At 38.1% G+C, this 16,062-nt stretch overlaps 1 protein-coding gene across 6 annotated transcripts in view; it reads right to left on the bottom strand.

Annotated features, from left to right (window-relative positions):
• The window catches only part of AGTPBP1 (ATP/GTP binding carboxypeptidase 1), a 164,401-nt gene that overhangs the window by 65,065 nt on the left and 83,274 nt on the right, over window positions 1-16,062 (bottom strand). For all 6 annotated transcript variants that reach the window (XM_058695567.1, XM_058695566.1, XM_058695563.1 and 3 more), the window contains one exon: window positions 5,779-6,494. In XM_058695567.1, coding sequence (XP_058551550.1) covers window positions 5,779-6,494 — 716 coding nt within the window. The remainder of the gene's footprint in view (window positions 1-5,778; window positions 6,495-16,062) is intronic.

The raw sequence follows: 16,062 nt of genomic DNA, 5'->3' as shown, positions 1-16,062 counted from the left end.
TATTAAAGCGTTTACATTTGTGATTAACTGATTTATATATTTAGGTGCTTCCACATTAGGGGTATAAATGTTTACGATTGTTAGATCTTGGTGGATAGACCCCTTAATTATAATGCCTTTATCTCTTGTTACAGTCTTTATTTTAAAATCTAGATAGTCTGATATAAGTATGGCTACTCCAGCTTTCTTTTAGTGACCGTTAGCATGATAAATGGTTCTCCATCCCCTTATTTTCTTTTTTTTTTTTTTCAACGTTTATTTATTTTTGGGACAGAGAGAGACAGAGCATGAACGGGGGAGGGACAGAGAGAGAGGGAGACACAGAATCGGAAACAGGCTCCAGGCTCCGAGCCATCAGCCCAGAGCCTGACGCGGGGCTCGAACTCACGGACCGCGAGATCGTGACCTGGCTGAAGTCGGCCGCTTAACCGACTGCGCCACCCAGGCGCCCCATCCATCCCCTTATTTTCAATCTGAAGGTGTCTTTAGGTCTAACGTGGGTCTCTTGTAAATAGCATATAGATGGATCTCGTTTTCTAATCCATTGTTACCCCTTGTCTTTTGATTGGAGTGTTTAGTTCACTGACATTTACAGTGAGTACTGAAAGATATGAATTTATTGCCAGTGTGTTGCCTATAGAGTTGGAGTCTCTGGTGATGTTCTCTGGTGCTTTCTAGTCTTTGCTGCTTTTGGTCTTTTTTGTTTTGTTTCGTCTTTTCTCCCCTCAGAGAGTCTCCCTTAAAATTTCTTGCAGGGCTAGTTTAGTTGTCACAAACTTCTTTAGTTTTTGTTTGTCTGGGAAATTTTTCTCTCTCCTATTTTGAGTGACAGCCTTACTGTAGAAATAATTCTTGGCTGCATATTTTTCCGATTCAGCACATTGAATATATCCTGCCACTCATTTCTGGCCTGCCAAGTTTCTGTGGATAGGTCTGCTGCAAACCTGATCTGCCTTCTCTTATAGGTTAAGGACTTTTTTTTTCCTTGTTGCTTTCATAATTCTTTCCTTGTCTGTGTATTTTGGAAATTTGACTACGATATGCCTTGTTGAATCTAATGGGAGTTCTCTGTGCTTCGTGGATTTTGATATCTGTGTCTTTCCCCAGGTTAGGAAAGTTTTCCACTCTGATTTGCTCACATAAACCTTCTACCCCTTTTTCTCTCTTCATCTTCTGGGACTCCTATGATTCTGATGTTATTCCTTTTTAATGAGTCACTGAGTTCTCTAAATCCTATATTGTGCTCTTTTGCCTTAGTTTCCCTCTTTTTTTCTGCTTCATTATTCTCCATAATTTTGTCTTCTCTATCACTGATTCGCTGCTCTACTTCACCCATCCTTGCCGCCATGGCATCCATTCAAGATTCCATCTCTGTTATAGCATTTTTAATTTTGTCCTGACTAGATTTTACTTCTTTTATCTCCGCAGAAAGGGATTCTATGCTTTTTTTCAACCCCAGCTAGTATTCTTATTATAGTGATTCTAAATTCTAGTTCAGACATCTTGCTTGTATCTGTGTTAAGTCCCTGGCTGTCATTTCTTCAGGGGTGAATTCCTTCTTTTCATCATTTTGGAGAAAGAGAATGAACAAAATTTTTAAAATTTATAAATTAAACACAACACAATCAAATAAAGGAATACAGATCCTAGGTGTGTTTTGGTCTGGTTGTTTAAAGAAGCTTGACAGAATAGAGAAAAAAGGGAAAGAAAAGAGAAAAAGAAAAAAAAATTTAAAAAATTTTTTAAATGTATACAATGAAACAGAATAAAATGAAGTAAAATGAATGAAAAGTTTACAAAAAAATACAGTAAAAAAATTTTAAATGTTGTTATAAAAACAAAACAAAAATACATTTTCCTCTTTTTGTATCTAAGAATAAGAAAAGAAAAAGAGAAAAAAATGAACAGATGGGCCAGCGAACAGAATGAAATTACAGTCAGTTTCCCCTAGAAGTCAAACTATGAAGCATCTTATAGCCTGTACACTAAGCAGGCAGGAAAACTTGTGGTCGTCCTCTAGGGCTTAATTGGTGCAATTGGACAGGGCTTGGTGTAATGGCTCCATTCTCCACTAGGTGGTGCTGCTTAGCTTACTGGGGTGGATCAATGTGGGCACATGCAGGGGTATGTGCCAATGAGGTGAAAATGGTGTCACCCAGTTTCCCAGTCACTAGCATCAGAACTCTGTGCTCTCCCCAGGCAGCCATCAGGCAGCTCTCCTTTGTTTCCAGCTTTTGTCCACTCCCTGCTTCTACGCTGTCCATGACTAAGCCATCAACCTGCCAGGCAGCACCTCTCTCTCAAATTTTATCTCAGATGGGGCTGTTTTTCCAAACACCTCACTTCCGAGGGCCCTGCAGCTTTGACCTACTCAGACCTTCTGGGGGAGGGCCTCGCTGAGCAATGGCCAGGTGCTGGCTTGCCCCCAGGACCACTTGCATGACCACACCACTGCAGAGACCCAGAGACTGCCTCTGGGTGCCAGCCTGCCCCAGAAAAAGTTTGTGAGATCATGTAGCAGCAGTGGTTCAAGGGACTATGGCAAATCACAACACACACAACTGGCACAAGGCTTCACTGCACCCTAGCGTCCTTGTTCCAACACCAGCAAACGTTGCTGTTCTCTGGGACCTTTTCCCATGGGGACACCACACAGTCTCCACCAAATGTACTCCCAGCAGGGGAAGTGTCTCTCCGCATGTGGCCCAAAGACCCCTCGCACCTCTCTGTCTGCTCCTGGGGATTCATCCTTCCCACCAGAGCACTGCCAGGTATCTATCTGGCTGTGGAGTTTCTGACTCTGCACTCTCCTGTTTATAGAGTCCTAATGGTATTGAAACTCTCTCCTTTCTTCTTTCTCCCTTTCTTGTTCACACCCTTGTGGGTACTTCCACTCTTTCTCTTTCTCTCCAGCTGCTTTGAGGGGGAGTGCTTTTCCTATACTCTCTCACTATCTCTGTCCTCTCTCTGCAAACAAAAACAGCTCCCTACCCTCCACAGCTTCTCTCCCCACCCGTTCACCTCTCCACGCCAGGTACCTGCCAAGGTCCATGGCTCAAGTTATACAGTTGTTGTGTTAATCCTCATGTCAATTTTCTAGGTGTGCAAAATGGTTTGCTGCTGATCTAGTTGCATCTCAGGGACAAGAGAAGCAGAGAGCTTCCATGCTGCTCAATCATCTTGGCTCCTCCACACAAAATCCCAAATTTTTAAGTATTAATGTACTATCTATATTGAGATATGAATCTTATAATGGGTTTTTCCCCTTCCAAATGAGGTGGAGAAATTTTTAATGAAGTTTTATTCATTTATTGTGTTTAAAAAGATTAATGAATAAAAGATCAGTGATAATCATAAAGCAGAAACTCAAAGTAACAAAAACATATTTTCACCAAGTAATTTTAAGAAGTCTAATGCTTCCTTTTTCTGAAAATGATCCTTATTAATTTTGACATTATTCATTTACGGTGTTACTACATTTGAATAAGGACTGGCCTAAAAGTTAGCAAATAATTTACAAAATGCTATCATTTGCTCAAAAAATAACTTGCAGAAGACAAGGCAAATAAGATAAGCAAACCAGAAACAATACCCTCAATGTAGGACTTCAGAAAAAGCAGCATTTCTGACTACTCAGAAATCCTTACTACCTGGCCGATATTGAGTATTTTATTGCAAATACAGAACCATAAAGCCTTCAGACTATGTAGCTACTGGGGTGAAGCAAACTTTTCCTTCAAGGATCAGTTAGTATATATTTTAAGTTTTGCAAGCCACATGTCTCTATGACAACTATTTAACTTTGCCATTGTGGTACCAAAACAGCCAGAGATCATAAACAAATAGAAATGGCTGTGCTCCAAAAAAAAAAAAAAAATCTTTATTTATAAACACAAATATGAATGTCATGTAATTTTCATGTGTCACAAAATGTTATTTTCTTTGGATTTTTTTTTTGAACCATTTAAACACATAAAAACCATTCTTAGCTTGTGGGATGAACATAAACAGGCTATGAGCTGTATCTGACACAATGAGCCATAGTTTGTTAACCATGGTCAAGGTGAATGAAAAACTTTTTTGATCATGACCTGTAAGAAATACATTTTAAAAATCACAGCCCTGGGGCACCAAGGTGGTTCAGTCAGTTAAGCATCTGACTCTTGGTTTTGGCTCAGGTCATGATCTCACAGTTCATGGGAGCCCTGCATCAGGCACTATGCTGTCAGCACAGCCTGTCTCCCTCTCTTTCTACCCCTCACCCGCTCACGTTCGCTCACTCTCACTCACTCTCTCAAAAATAAACATTTAAAAAACTCACATCCCTGCATACATGTGAGCACGCGCACGCACACACACACACACACCCCCACACCCCCCCAAAGGTTTATGAAACAATACGTTGCTGCACTACGTGTGACACAGCTACTTTCTCTTATAATACTGGGTACTAATGGGTGTCAATCCACAGTCTGGAGAGAAAATTGGTATCTAGAGAAATTAAGTTATTTTGCTCAAACATACACACACAGAATCAGTGGGACAGCCAAGTCTAGAATCCAAACATTCTGACTTGCTTTTCAGAATACCCCATCCTGCTAGGACACACCACACTGACTCATCACTCTTATCAAGTCAAATTCACTGGTTCCAGTATGGCTGCTACATATGTGTGTTCTTCCAGTCTTAATGTCACTTGAAGGAACAAATGCAGCTCCCCCACAGTTCTTGTGGGCATCTCCTAAGGAGAAACTGAGAAGGCAAACATGAGCAGGCCAAACTTTGTCCCCATCACCGCAACTGTTCTCAGGGCTGCAACTCTGAACAGTGCAGTGTGTGATGCAACCAGTGGATGCCTGGGCACATGCCCACTCCCACACATCTTTCCAGCAAAGTGAGTCCCTGTTCTGATGCTATGTTGTATGTGATTCCATAGCTGTGGGGTCAAGTAGCCAACTGGTAGCATTAAACGTATACTAAGTTGCTAAGTAAAATGATTAATTTATACTATACATTAAATATTTAAAAAATCAATAAGATAGTTGTTGCTTTAAAAAAGCCTACAGTCCAAGGAAAATCAAATGCCCACAGCAGTGTCTTCCTTTTATCATTACATACTATACTTGTAAGTGCATGTACATGGTTTTAGGTACTGGTAAACCATCATCACAAAACCCTAAAATAATCACTGAAAATAGTCAAGTTGCACCACAAATGTACTTATATGCCAAATATTACTAGTTGGCAATAATGAATACTATTTGTAATTTCTAAAATTAACTGGCAAGATTTAAGAACTATAGCTACTGTTTTTATGAATCCCATATTTTCAACCTGAGTATTTCTAATTTCAATTTTTATAACAAAATAATACTGTCCACATCTCTTTTTAAATCATACAGATTTAGATATATCTAAATCAAGTTCAAATTAAAATCAAATTACTAAATAAATATATATTACTACTAATATTTATTGAAAGTTAGTAAATAATCTGTACTTTCAGATTCCATATGAATAAAAAATTTCTAAATTTCTAAACTGTCCTATGGTCAGGTTTATTATGTTGGCTTCATCTGAATAAGTAACGAGCTTAGAAAATACAGTAACCCATAAGGACCATTTTAAAACAGTGCAAAATTTCCAAAGCAGGATAAAAAATTATAATAACTTTAATTCAGAGTACTTTTCTTCCTAAATACCAAAGCAGTTTTTTGAAGTACGTCTTATATTCTGACAATGGTCCTGCTTAAAAGAAAGAAGAAATCTGAAACTCACCTTTGTACACCGTAAGGTCTTTCTAAGATAGGCTCTTTGAATGGAGGTGGAATGTGACCAAAATAATCAGGATAAGCCACCTCTGAATATTCTGGGACAGACTTTGTATTCTTCACAATCTCAATATAGAGATCTGAGTCGTGGAGTGTGGGTCCATCTGAGACTTCCACTGATGTCTGTTCCACTGATGAAGTAGACTCTGTATCTTCATCATCCTCAGTTTCAACTCCAGTACAACAAAGCTTCCCTAGCTGAACTGTTCTTCCCTCAAACAGAACATTTCCACAAGCAGCCATGTGTGGACAAGATTTAGTGCACGTAAGGACAGTGAGAGGGAGACTGTAGTCCTTCTTCCCTCCTGCGGTAAAACCTGGGCCTGTCTGAGAAGGAAGATTCTGCAACGTAATTCGGTCCAATGCCTTCACAATATCATTGTTTAGGCCCTGGGTGGAAGAAATAGTTCTATTTTGATCACCCGGCTGCTGTTGTGATGTTCTGCCATTATCTTTCATATCTTCTTTTGCCAGATCCATGCAGGTAGGTTTCTTATCACCTTCGTCTCCTTTAGGAGACACATGCACCTTCCTTACAACTCCTTTTCTTAAATTGCCTGAATTTCCAGATGCTTCCTCTCCAGCTGTAGGAACAACAATAGGGCCGCGTACTTTCCCCTCAAATACAAAAGGCTTTGGTTCTTTGGAGATTAAATCATAGTCCTTTGAAAATAAAAAAGACATATGATCTTTCAGCTGTAAATAGTAAAATGTATTAATAAAATTAAGACTATATTCATTGCATATGCTGCTTCAGAATCTAACATTTGAAAATTATAAAGATGGAGCGCCTGGGTGGCTCAGTCGGTTGAGCATCCGACTTCAGCTCAGGTCATGATCTCAGTCTGTGAGTTCGAGTCCCGCGTCAGGCTCTGTGCTGACAGCTCAGAGCCTGGAGCTGCTTCGGATTCTGTGTCTCCCCTACCCACCCACCTCCCTGTTTCTCCCCCACTCACACTCTGTTTCTCTCTCTCTCTCTAAGATAAATAAATATTAAAAAAAAAAATTTTTTTTAAAAGGAAGCACAACACCCAAACTGTTACTTCAACAACTACAGTGTCTGTTTTGTACCAACCAATGTTTCAGGCTCTTAAGGCCCATCAGCTTAAAAACAAAAACAAATCTTCTTCCCTCCTGCCGCTTACATTCTTTGATGGAAGGAAGGGCGAGGACTGTCAACACAAGTAACAAACATGACACAAATATATAATATGAAAACTTAATAGACTAAAGTGTTAATAGCAAGAAGAGGGGGGAGTGGGTACTGTGGATGGCGAGTGCCAGAGGGAGGAAAAGTGGGCTGCAATTTTAAATGCCATGGATTAGGGAAGCCTGAGAAGATGATACATAAGCAAAGGCAGGAAGGACTGCTACCCACACGCCCTAGAGAAGAAGGGTGCTTGGTGTATGCAGAGAACAGCAAGGAGGTTAGGATGGCTGGAACAGAATGAACAAGATGGATTCTAAGATGTAAAAGAGGACCAGATACTGTAGGGCTTGGCAGGCTATTGTAAGAATTTTGGTTTTTACTGTGAATGACACTGGGAGCCAGTGGAGGGTTTAGGGGAGAGGAGTGCCATGACACAGGACTTACACTGAGGAAAAAAAAACAAAACAAAATAGAACCTGTAAGTACAGAGTGTCTTAACCACCTGAAGTACAGGGTTTCTTAACCAAAGGGGTAAGACATTTGATCTAAATAATTATTCTTTGTTTGGTTTTGGTTCTATGTTTCAGGGGCCGGGGCTAACAAGATAGGGGGCACCATCTTGTGCACGGTAAGATGTCTAGCAGCAACCCTGGCCTCCCTCCTCTGTACACGCTAGATGCCAACAGTATCCTCACCCATTTGTGATCACCCAAAATGTCTCCAGACATTGTCAAATATCCCCCGGAGACAAAATCATCCCAGTTGAGAACCACTGCTCTAGTGTCCTTCTGAGAACAGACTAAGAAGGGGAGAGTAGAAACAGAGGACAAATTAAGAGTCTGGGCAAGTTGGTAAGAGGGGGTTGGATTCTAAATGCACTGTGAGGCAGAACTGACATGATACTGTAAAAGACCAGATACAGGACAGAAGGGACAGAGAGGTATCATACACGGTGCCCAAGTGTTTGCCTGAATAAATGAAAAGCATCAGGAGTTTAGCTCTGAGATGTTAAGTGTGAGCTATTCACAGCTAGTCAAGCGTGTAAAGTAGGCAACTGACATATATGAGTCTAGAATTCAGAAGAAATGCCCATCCAGAAGATTTAAATCTGGGAATCATTAGCATACAGATATCATTTCAAGCCATGAGGCTGGAGATCTTCAATGAAAAGAACTAGAGAAGAGAAGAAGACTGAACTTTGGGTCACTATCATCTACAGAGGTTGAGGGGATGAAAATAAAGCTTTAGAGGAGATGGAGAAGGAAAAGCCAGTCGGGAAAGACAAACACCAGGAAAGAAAAGTGTCCTGGAAGCCAAGTTTAAAAAAAGGATGTCGCTGACAGGTCAAGTAGCCTTTTCTCTTTTTACACTTACAAAAATATTTTTTGTGTCTATATCTTATGTAGACTCTACCAAAGAAATATACCACAACTGATTTAACTTTTATTCTACTGTTGGGCATTAAATTTTTTATTCAACAGAGGATTTAAACAAACATATAAACAAAGTATATATTTAAGCCATTTCCAAAATTTTGCTATTATAAAAAAATCTGTAAAGAACATCTTTTTGCATAAAACTTTTTGTTTAGGATGACGTCCTAAGCACTGAAATGGAATTACAGGGTCACATAACTATAATCAATTTTAATGTTTAATACAAATTCTCCAAATACTCTCCAAAATACTTATCCAAGTGTACATTCCCAGTACCTGTGTATGAGATTATCTATTTCAACTGCTCTCTTCCTTGCCAACATCAAGTACTATAGTTTTAAAACACTTTCCAAAAGGGACAGATAAGAAGTACTGTCTAATGCTATTTTAATTTGAATTTCCCTATGAGAAAAGCAAAAAATAAAAATAAAAATCTATACATCTGTTAACTGGTTTAATTCTTCATACGTAATTTATTTGTTCTTGAAATACAGGGTTTTTCTTATATTGCATAAATTCCTACATTACGCACACAAACACACCAATCCTCCATGTAACCTATCTTTGCAAATATTTTTCTGAATTTGCAATTCATCTTTTAACTTTAGCTTCTTTATACACATTATGTGGTAAAAATTAAGAATCTTTTCCTTTGTGATTCATTCTTTTTTTTTTTTTTTTTTTTTTTTTTTTTTTTTTTTTTTTTTTTTTTTTTTTTAAAGGCAGACTGCCACGTGCAGCGCCTCATTTGGATGTGTCTGGAGTCTTGGAAGCTTGACTACCCTACGTTCTCCTACAAATGGACCTTGAGAGCTTGTTTGGAGGTTCTAGCAGGGGAGCGCAGCTACTCGTATACCCTTGACCGAAGAACGGTCCTCCTCTATCGGGGAAGGTCGTCCTCTTCGACCGAGCGCGCAGCTTCGGGAGGGACGCACATGGAGCGGTGAGGGAGGAAGGGGACACCCGCCTAGCCAGCCAGATCAGCCGAATCAACCCTGGCGATCAATGGGGTGACAGATGTCGCAGCCAGATCGCCCTCACATCCTGTGATTCATTCTTTAAATACCCACTGCATATAAACCAAGGACCTTAAGACGATTCACTCTCAGCCCCTACACAATGTCGAATCCAAGGAGATTAGACAGTGGAGGCACAAAGGAGGTGGTAGAGGTAGGTGGCTCTCCATTAAAAGTGTTGAAAGCAAGTAAACTTGCATTTAAAGACTAACACACAAAGAACACTGCTACATAAGTGGTATTTTATATTGAGATGTCATTTTGATCCAGGATGTTACTTCAGTATCAAACTCAGTATGCAGCACCTGAAGCTTTTCCATAAACAAATAGGGGTATAATATGAAAGCTGCTTTTCTTAAAGAGTAAAAGTACATTCCATGTACATAAATGAATTTAAAACAGTAAGTTGAGGCAAACAGTTAAGAGGTTTGATTCTTAGAACAATAAGTTAACCATAAGTATTTTAATGTTAGTTTACTCATCTATGAGCTGGGGTCATGCTGAAGTGAGAAAACGTCCCCCTAAGTACAATTGAATGCATGAGGGAAAAAAAAACACTAAAAATAGTAATTTCATCTACAATCTTCAGATCACCCTTATAATGTATTATGGGCCCATTTCTCCTGAAATACCTTAAACTGAAGTGGTCTCCCCTTTTTTAGAGCTTTTGTAGTTAATTTTAATTTTGACTATGGTTTGGAAAAGAGGGGTTGCCTATTTAGATAGGAAGGCTAGTTTTTCCATAAAACAAATGTTTATTTTATGTTAAAGATACCACTGTATTTGTTTTACACTATTTGTATACATGTGGTGGTATTAATGCTGAACTGTAAAATATAAAATTATAATGTGACCCTGTAATTCTAAAAAACAAGAGCAACAAAAACTCTGTTTGAAATACAGTGGGCTAGATATCCACCCACAGAAACACTTACAATTGTTGGATATTAAAATATTTTAAGTACCACAACAAGTGGATAAGACAGCAAAAATAAAGAGCAAAGGGTAAATGATGACGGGATCCCAAAGTGGTAAGACTAAATGGCTTTCACTTGGAAAATATCTGCTAAAACAGGAGACCTCGGGGTTTAGGTTTTCCCATTTCAGAGTATAAAGAATAGAAGACTATCCCAGAACCTGTATAAGGTGGGGACTCTACCAGAAGATCCTTCTCCCATAAAGATGAAACCCCCAGAGAACTAACTTTCGATATGGAGGCCCTAAAAATACCCCCACCAGAAAACAAACAGCAAGGAAAACCAACGGTCTCAAACCTGGGCACTAAGAGAATGAAAAATATCACTACCCATAAGTTATAAATTGATATCAAAAGCCTGCCATCACATCACACAGACTGCAGCCTGAACTCACGTACCTGAGAGGTCCAAAAACCCTTCAGAAGGAATGTAACCTATTAAGAGTGCCTGTCAAAAGTAATAAACAACAACTTCTGGAGTTTCCGCGTAAGTTCCACAAACAGAATTGTAAAGAAAATGACCAGCTCATAGGGAAAAAAACAAAAACAAAAATACAACTAAATGAAAAATTAAACAAGTAGAAGAGAAGGAACTAAAACAAACAGATGTGGAAAAAGACCTGCAAGAACTTCAGACACTAATATTATAACACTAATTAAATGACTATATTTAATATGTTCAAAGAAATAAAAGACAAGAAGCAAGAAGTTTAACAATGATGAAACAGATATTTTTTTAAACCTTCCAAACCCCCCCGCAAAAAAACAAATCTGGATGCCTAGTGGATGCTTGTAACAACCAATCAGAGCCAAAAATAAAATTAGGGAACTGGCAGACTGTTTTAAGGAATGTAGTTGACTATAGCATAGAGAAAGAGAAGGAAAACATGAAAAAGAGTTAAAAGATATGGGAAGAAAGTAAAAAAGTCTATGTCTAGGGGCGCCTGGGTGGCTCAGTCGGTTGAGTCCAACTTCGGTTCAGGTCATGATCTCACAGTTCATAGGTGTGGGCTCGAGCCCCGTGTCAGACTCTGTGCTGACAGCTCAGGGCCTGGAGCCTGCTTCAGATTCTGTGTCTCCCTCTCTCTCTGCTCCTCCCCCTGTTCGTGCTCTGTCTCTGTCTCTGTCTCTGTATCTCTCTCTCTCTCAAAAATGAATAAACATTAAACAAAAAAGTTTTTAAGTCTACATCCAATTAGTAATGCCAAAAGAAAAGAGAGAAGAAAAGGGAAAGAGACAGAATCTGAAGGAGAGATAAAGAGTTTTTCCAAACCCTAAACGAAAACAACTCAGAGATTCCAAAACACAGCAAATCCCATATAAGATTTAAAAAAGAATACCTGCCCTTAGTCAACATTATTGGGAAACTGCAGAGCAGGAAGCTAAAGAAATGATCTTGAAAGTCACCAGAAACAATGTGTTGTACAGTGAAAACATACACTTCCTATACATACTACCCAGCAATTTCACTCCTAGGTATCTACCCAAGAGAAATGAAGGCAAATTTCCACAAAAAGCTTTTTACACAGGTGCTAATCTCAATTTTATTCACAGTGGACCCAAACTGCAAGCATTCCAATACTCATCAAGTGAACAGATAGAGAAACCATGGTACATTCATACAATGAAATATTACTTAGCAATAAGGAAAGAGCCACTGATATACGCAGTAACATCAGTGAACCTCAAAACCATAAGATGAGCACAGAAACCTTACACCAGAGCACATTCATGCAGGATTGCAGTGACGAGAAGTTCTAGAACAGGCAAATTAACCTACAGTGACAGAGAGCAGATCAGCTGTTACCTGGGCAGGAGATGAAGAGACTGACCACACAGGGGCCCAGGGAGATATCTGGGGTGACAGAAAGAATTTCATTATCTTGGCTGGGTGGGTAGTTGCACAGTAATTCGTCAAAACTCACTGGACTTAAAGATGAGTATTTACTGCATATAGATTATATTTCAATATTTCAATAAAGCTGATTCCTAAAAATTAGCCAGAGAAAGAAACTAACTTCAAGAATGATTACAAAGTAAAAGCGCTTTTAGAGACACACTAAAAGGTGTATTTCAGGCAGAAGGAAAGTAATTCAGACTAAAGTTCTGAGAAACAATAAGAAATGAAAAACAAAATAGTAAAAATGTGAGTAAATCTTAAACACTGAATGTAAAGCACAAAGCAGTACCATACACAATGATTTTTTAAAAGCTAGAGTTAAAATGTAAATTAAAAGTGTATACACTGGTTTGGGAGGTGATGATACTTAAAAGTATTCCAAGTTTCCCTTTGTAATTAAGAGAAAAAAGAAAGGTCCTGATTAACTTCTGAATAGTAAAAACTTACATCAAGAGTAACTAGAATTTCTGCATGTATGTCAATACTCAAACTTATACTTTAAAGGAATGGAGTTTATTATATGTAAATTACACCTCAATAGAGCTGATTAAAATAAAAAATAACAAGACTAGAGCTTTCAAATGAATAAGCGTGAAAAAGTGAAACAAAAAACAGTCAATCCAAATGAAGGCCAAACAAAAGACAAAGATACAGAGATGAAACAAAATCTGATCTCATAAATATAAATCTAAATAGAGTAATAGTTATATGTAAATGAACTGAATGCTCCAGTTAAATGGCAGCCTCAGACTTTTTAAAAATCCAACTGTATGCTGTTTAAAAGATACATGTCTAAAGATATCAAAAAGTTCAAAGCAAAAGGCTGTAAAAAGATACCGGGCAGCTCATCAAAATTAATTTAGCTACATTAATAACTTTCTAAACTTTTTTGCCTTAAATGTCTTAGAGACTTTATAGTATCAATAACTTTATAACCATTAACAGTTCATTTCAGAGGGAACAGAAATCAATATATACTCGTATGCCTCCAAAAATATTTAACAAAACTGACCTACAAAACGGAGACACATTTGCAATCACAGCGAAAAATTTCTAACACATTTTTCACAGTAATTGATAGCACTGGAATAAAAAGCCTTAAGTACAGAAAAGATCTTCTCAACATGATGAACAATCCTGTCACAGTGTCCAAACCCACAACCGTGCCTAACAGGTGCAGAATTATTTTCAAGGGTACAAGAAGTAGTAATGAAAATTGACTAAATTCAAAGCCATAAAAGAAGCCTCAAAAAATTCAAGAGATTCTAATCATAAAGAATGTCCTCTTCTGCCACAGTATGCCAGATAAATAAAAAGACAAATACAAAATTGGGAAAGCCAACTTTCACATTATCAACAGATGAAAGAAAAAAATCATAATGGAAATAAAGTTTCCAAACAAAGTTAATGAAAATACTAAATATCAAAACATGTGTAATGTAGCTAAAACAGTAATTAGAGGGAAATCTGTAGCTTAAAATTTTAAATACAGTACTAAAAAAGAAGACTAAAAATTACTGGATGCCTATCTTAAAATAATAATATAACAAAAAAGAGCAAAAGCAGGAAAATCAAGAGATGACACTGTGAGCCTACCATTTAGAAATATGGGGATTAGTGTCAAAAACATGCTAAAAGTGATGGTAGGAAACAGTAGTGGGAAAGGGACCCAGTTTTTCCTGATTAAATTAGGTAAAGCTATGTGACTCTTTAAACTCTGTCCATACGTAACTTTAATAAAAATTTAAAACCAAAATAAAAAGAGGAAAAAAAGAAAAACAAAACTAACAAAAGTCCATACGGTAACCGTCATCATGCCACCACAAATACATGAAAAAAGAGCCGTGACAATTCAGAATTTTGACACTTCCCATATTCTGCCATTAAGAAACAAAAGCAAATAAAACTGTAACTGTCACTATGAATAAATAATCATAGTTTTAAAAAGGTCCCTCAAAAGTCTGTTGATAATTACTTTAACACTTCTACAAGTTGCCTTCAAATGTATTCAATTTGCCTCCATCTGGCCACTGAATAGTAGCCTTAACACATCTGGAAGCAAAGTGGGTGGTGTTCAGAATTCTAACAAATGCATCAAGTAATTTTAAACTCCAATGGTTGATGCTGAAAATGACATGTAAATCCAAATGGAAAAAGTCATTTAAAAAGTTGAAATTAATTTCATTTGTGTTTAATATCTCATGATCTGCCAGTATCTGATAAGATGATGGCTGAAAAAATTCTTTGAAACACTTCTTATCTGGAACCAACCAATATTTTTAATTCTCTAAAATTTATCACTTAAATACTGCTGCTTAGATACAGCTCCAACACACAATTCAAAAAATAGAGATTAATGTATCCTAAAGATGCATTCATCTGAAATTTAAAAATGAGAAAGACAGTCAACTGCCAACACAGCTACTTTAGAAATAACTGTCCAGTTGTGTAAATAAAAGACCATGTGCTATTCCTGTAACACACGCCACAGAAATACAGTTAACTATTCTACACTATACTTGGTGGCAAAATAGAGAACACATGGATAAATACGTATTGACTGAAATACTTGAAATAGCTTCTTTTGCTTACACATAATAAAAAGGAGTAAGTTACTTGGGAAGACTTTTCAGAGCACTTACACTCTGACAAACCCGTCTTTACCATCCGGCCCTGGCCAAGTCAGACCACAAGTAGGAACCCACTTCTATGAGCAGCCAAACTAAAGGACAAGCTGACCAGCTGTTAGGTGCCAAGCAGGAAACCATCAAGGGTAGCCTATTCTGGGTGATGAATTAACAGGCAGATATACAAGAACTCACCATCGTAGCCTACAAGAAAGAAGTAGCCTGCGAAAGAATGAGAACCAAAATCCTGCCCTTGACACCCGTTAAAAAATTATTTTTCTTTATTCACACATCAAAACTCCTACCATTTTTAATCATGTTACATAGTTCCTATACACACACAGAAAAGAAAGAAGAAATTCCTTCCCCAAATTCCTTCTGCAGTATTTTTCTGCTTTGAGGTAGCACTATCTGTCACCTCCCAGGTGTTATTTTTAAGCAGTTCTTAGCTGGGCACAAAGATGTTTAAAGAACAGCCATACATCTAATAGGTTCAGCACCCTTTCCCAAACGCCTCCTCCTGTCTTCTTCTTTTTCTCTTTTTGACAAATACCATTCTCCTTTACTCCTGCCTTCTTTCTAGTCCACCTGATTTTAGAGTACCTTCCAACATCCCTCAAATCTTTGCGAGCACCGAGGAAATGGCGGGGGGGGGTGGGGGGGGGCGGCGGGGAGCAACTAGAGGCTGTTCCTATTGCGTCCCAAGCTCGTTAAGATCCCAAAGAGAACCCTGAAGAATGAGCACGGTGAGTGTCAACACCACTAACCCGGATTGTTTCTGATACGCACAGTACATACAGTACAGTGCTGTATACGTATTTTCTCTTCCTTATGATTTTCTTAACGACATTTTCTTTCTTGTAGCTTGCTGTATTTGTACGAACCCGGTATATAATACATACAGCATACAAAATGTGTTCATCAACTGCTTCTATTATCAGTAAGGATTCCAGTCAACAGGAGGCTATTAAGTAGTTAAGTTTTGGGGGAATCAAAAGTTATACATGCACTTTTTACTCCGTTCAGAGACTGACACCTCCAACCCCCACATTTTTCAAGGATCAACTGTATTTCTTTTTTTATTTCTCATACATAACTTCATATTAAAGTCTTTTTCTTTAGGCAA

This window comes from Neofelis nebulosa, chromosome 12 (genome assembly GCF_028018385.1).
Source record: "Neofelis nebulosa isolate mNeoNeb1 chromosome 12, mNeoNeb1.pri, whole genome shotgun sequence".
Lineage (NCBI taxonomy): Eukaryota > Metazoa > Chordata > Mammalia > Carnivora > Felidae > Neofelis > Neofelis nebulosa.
The sequence above is the reverse complement of the archived record's forward strand: the minus strand, read 5'-3'. Positions and strand labels throughout refer to the sequence as shown.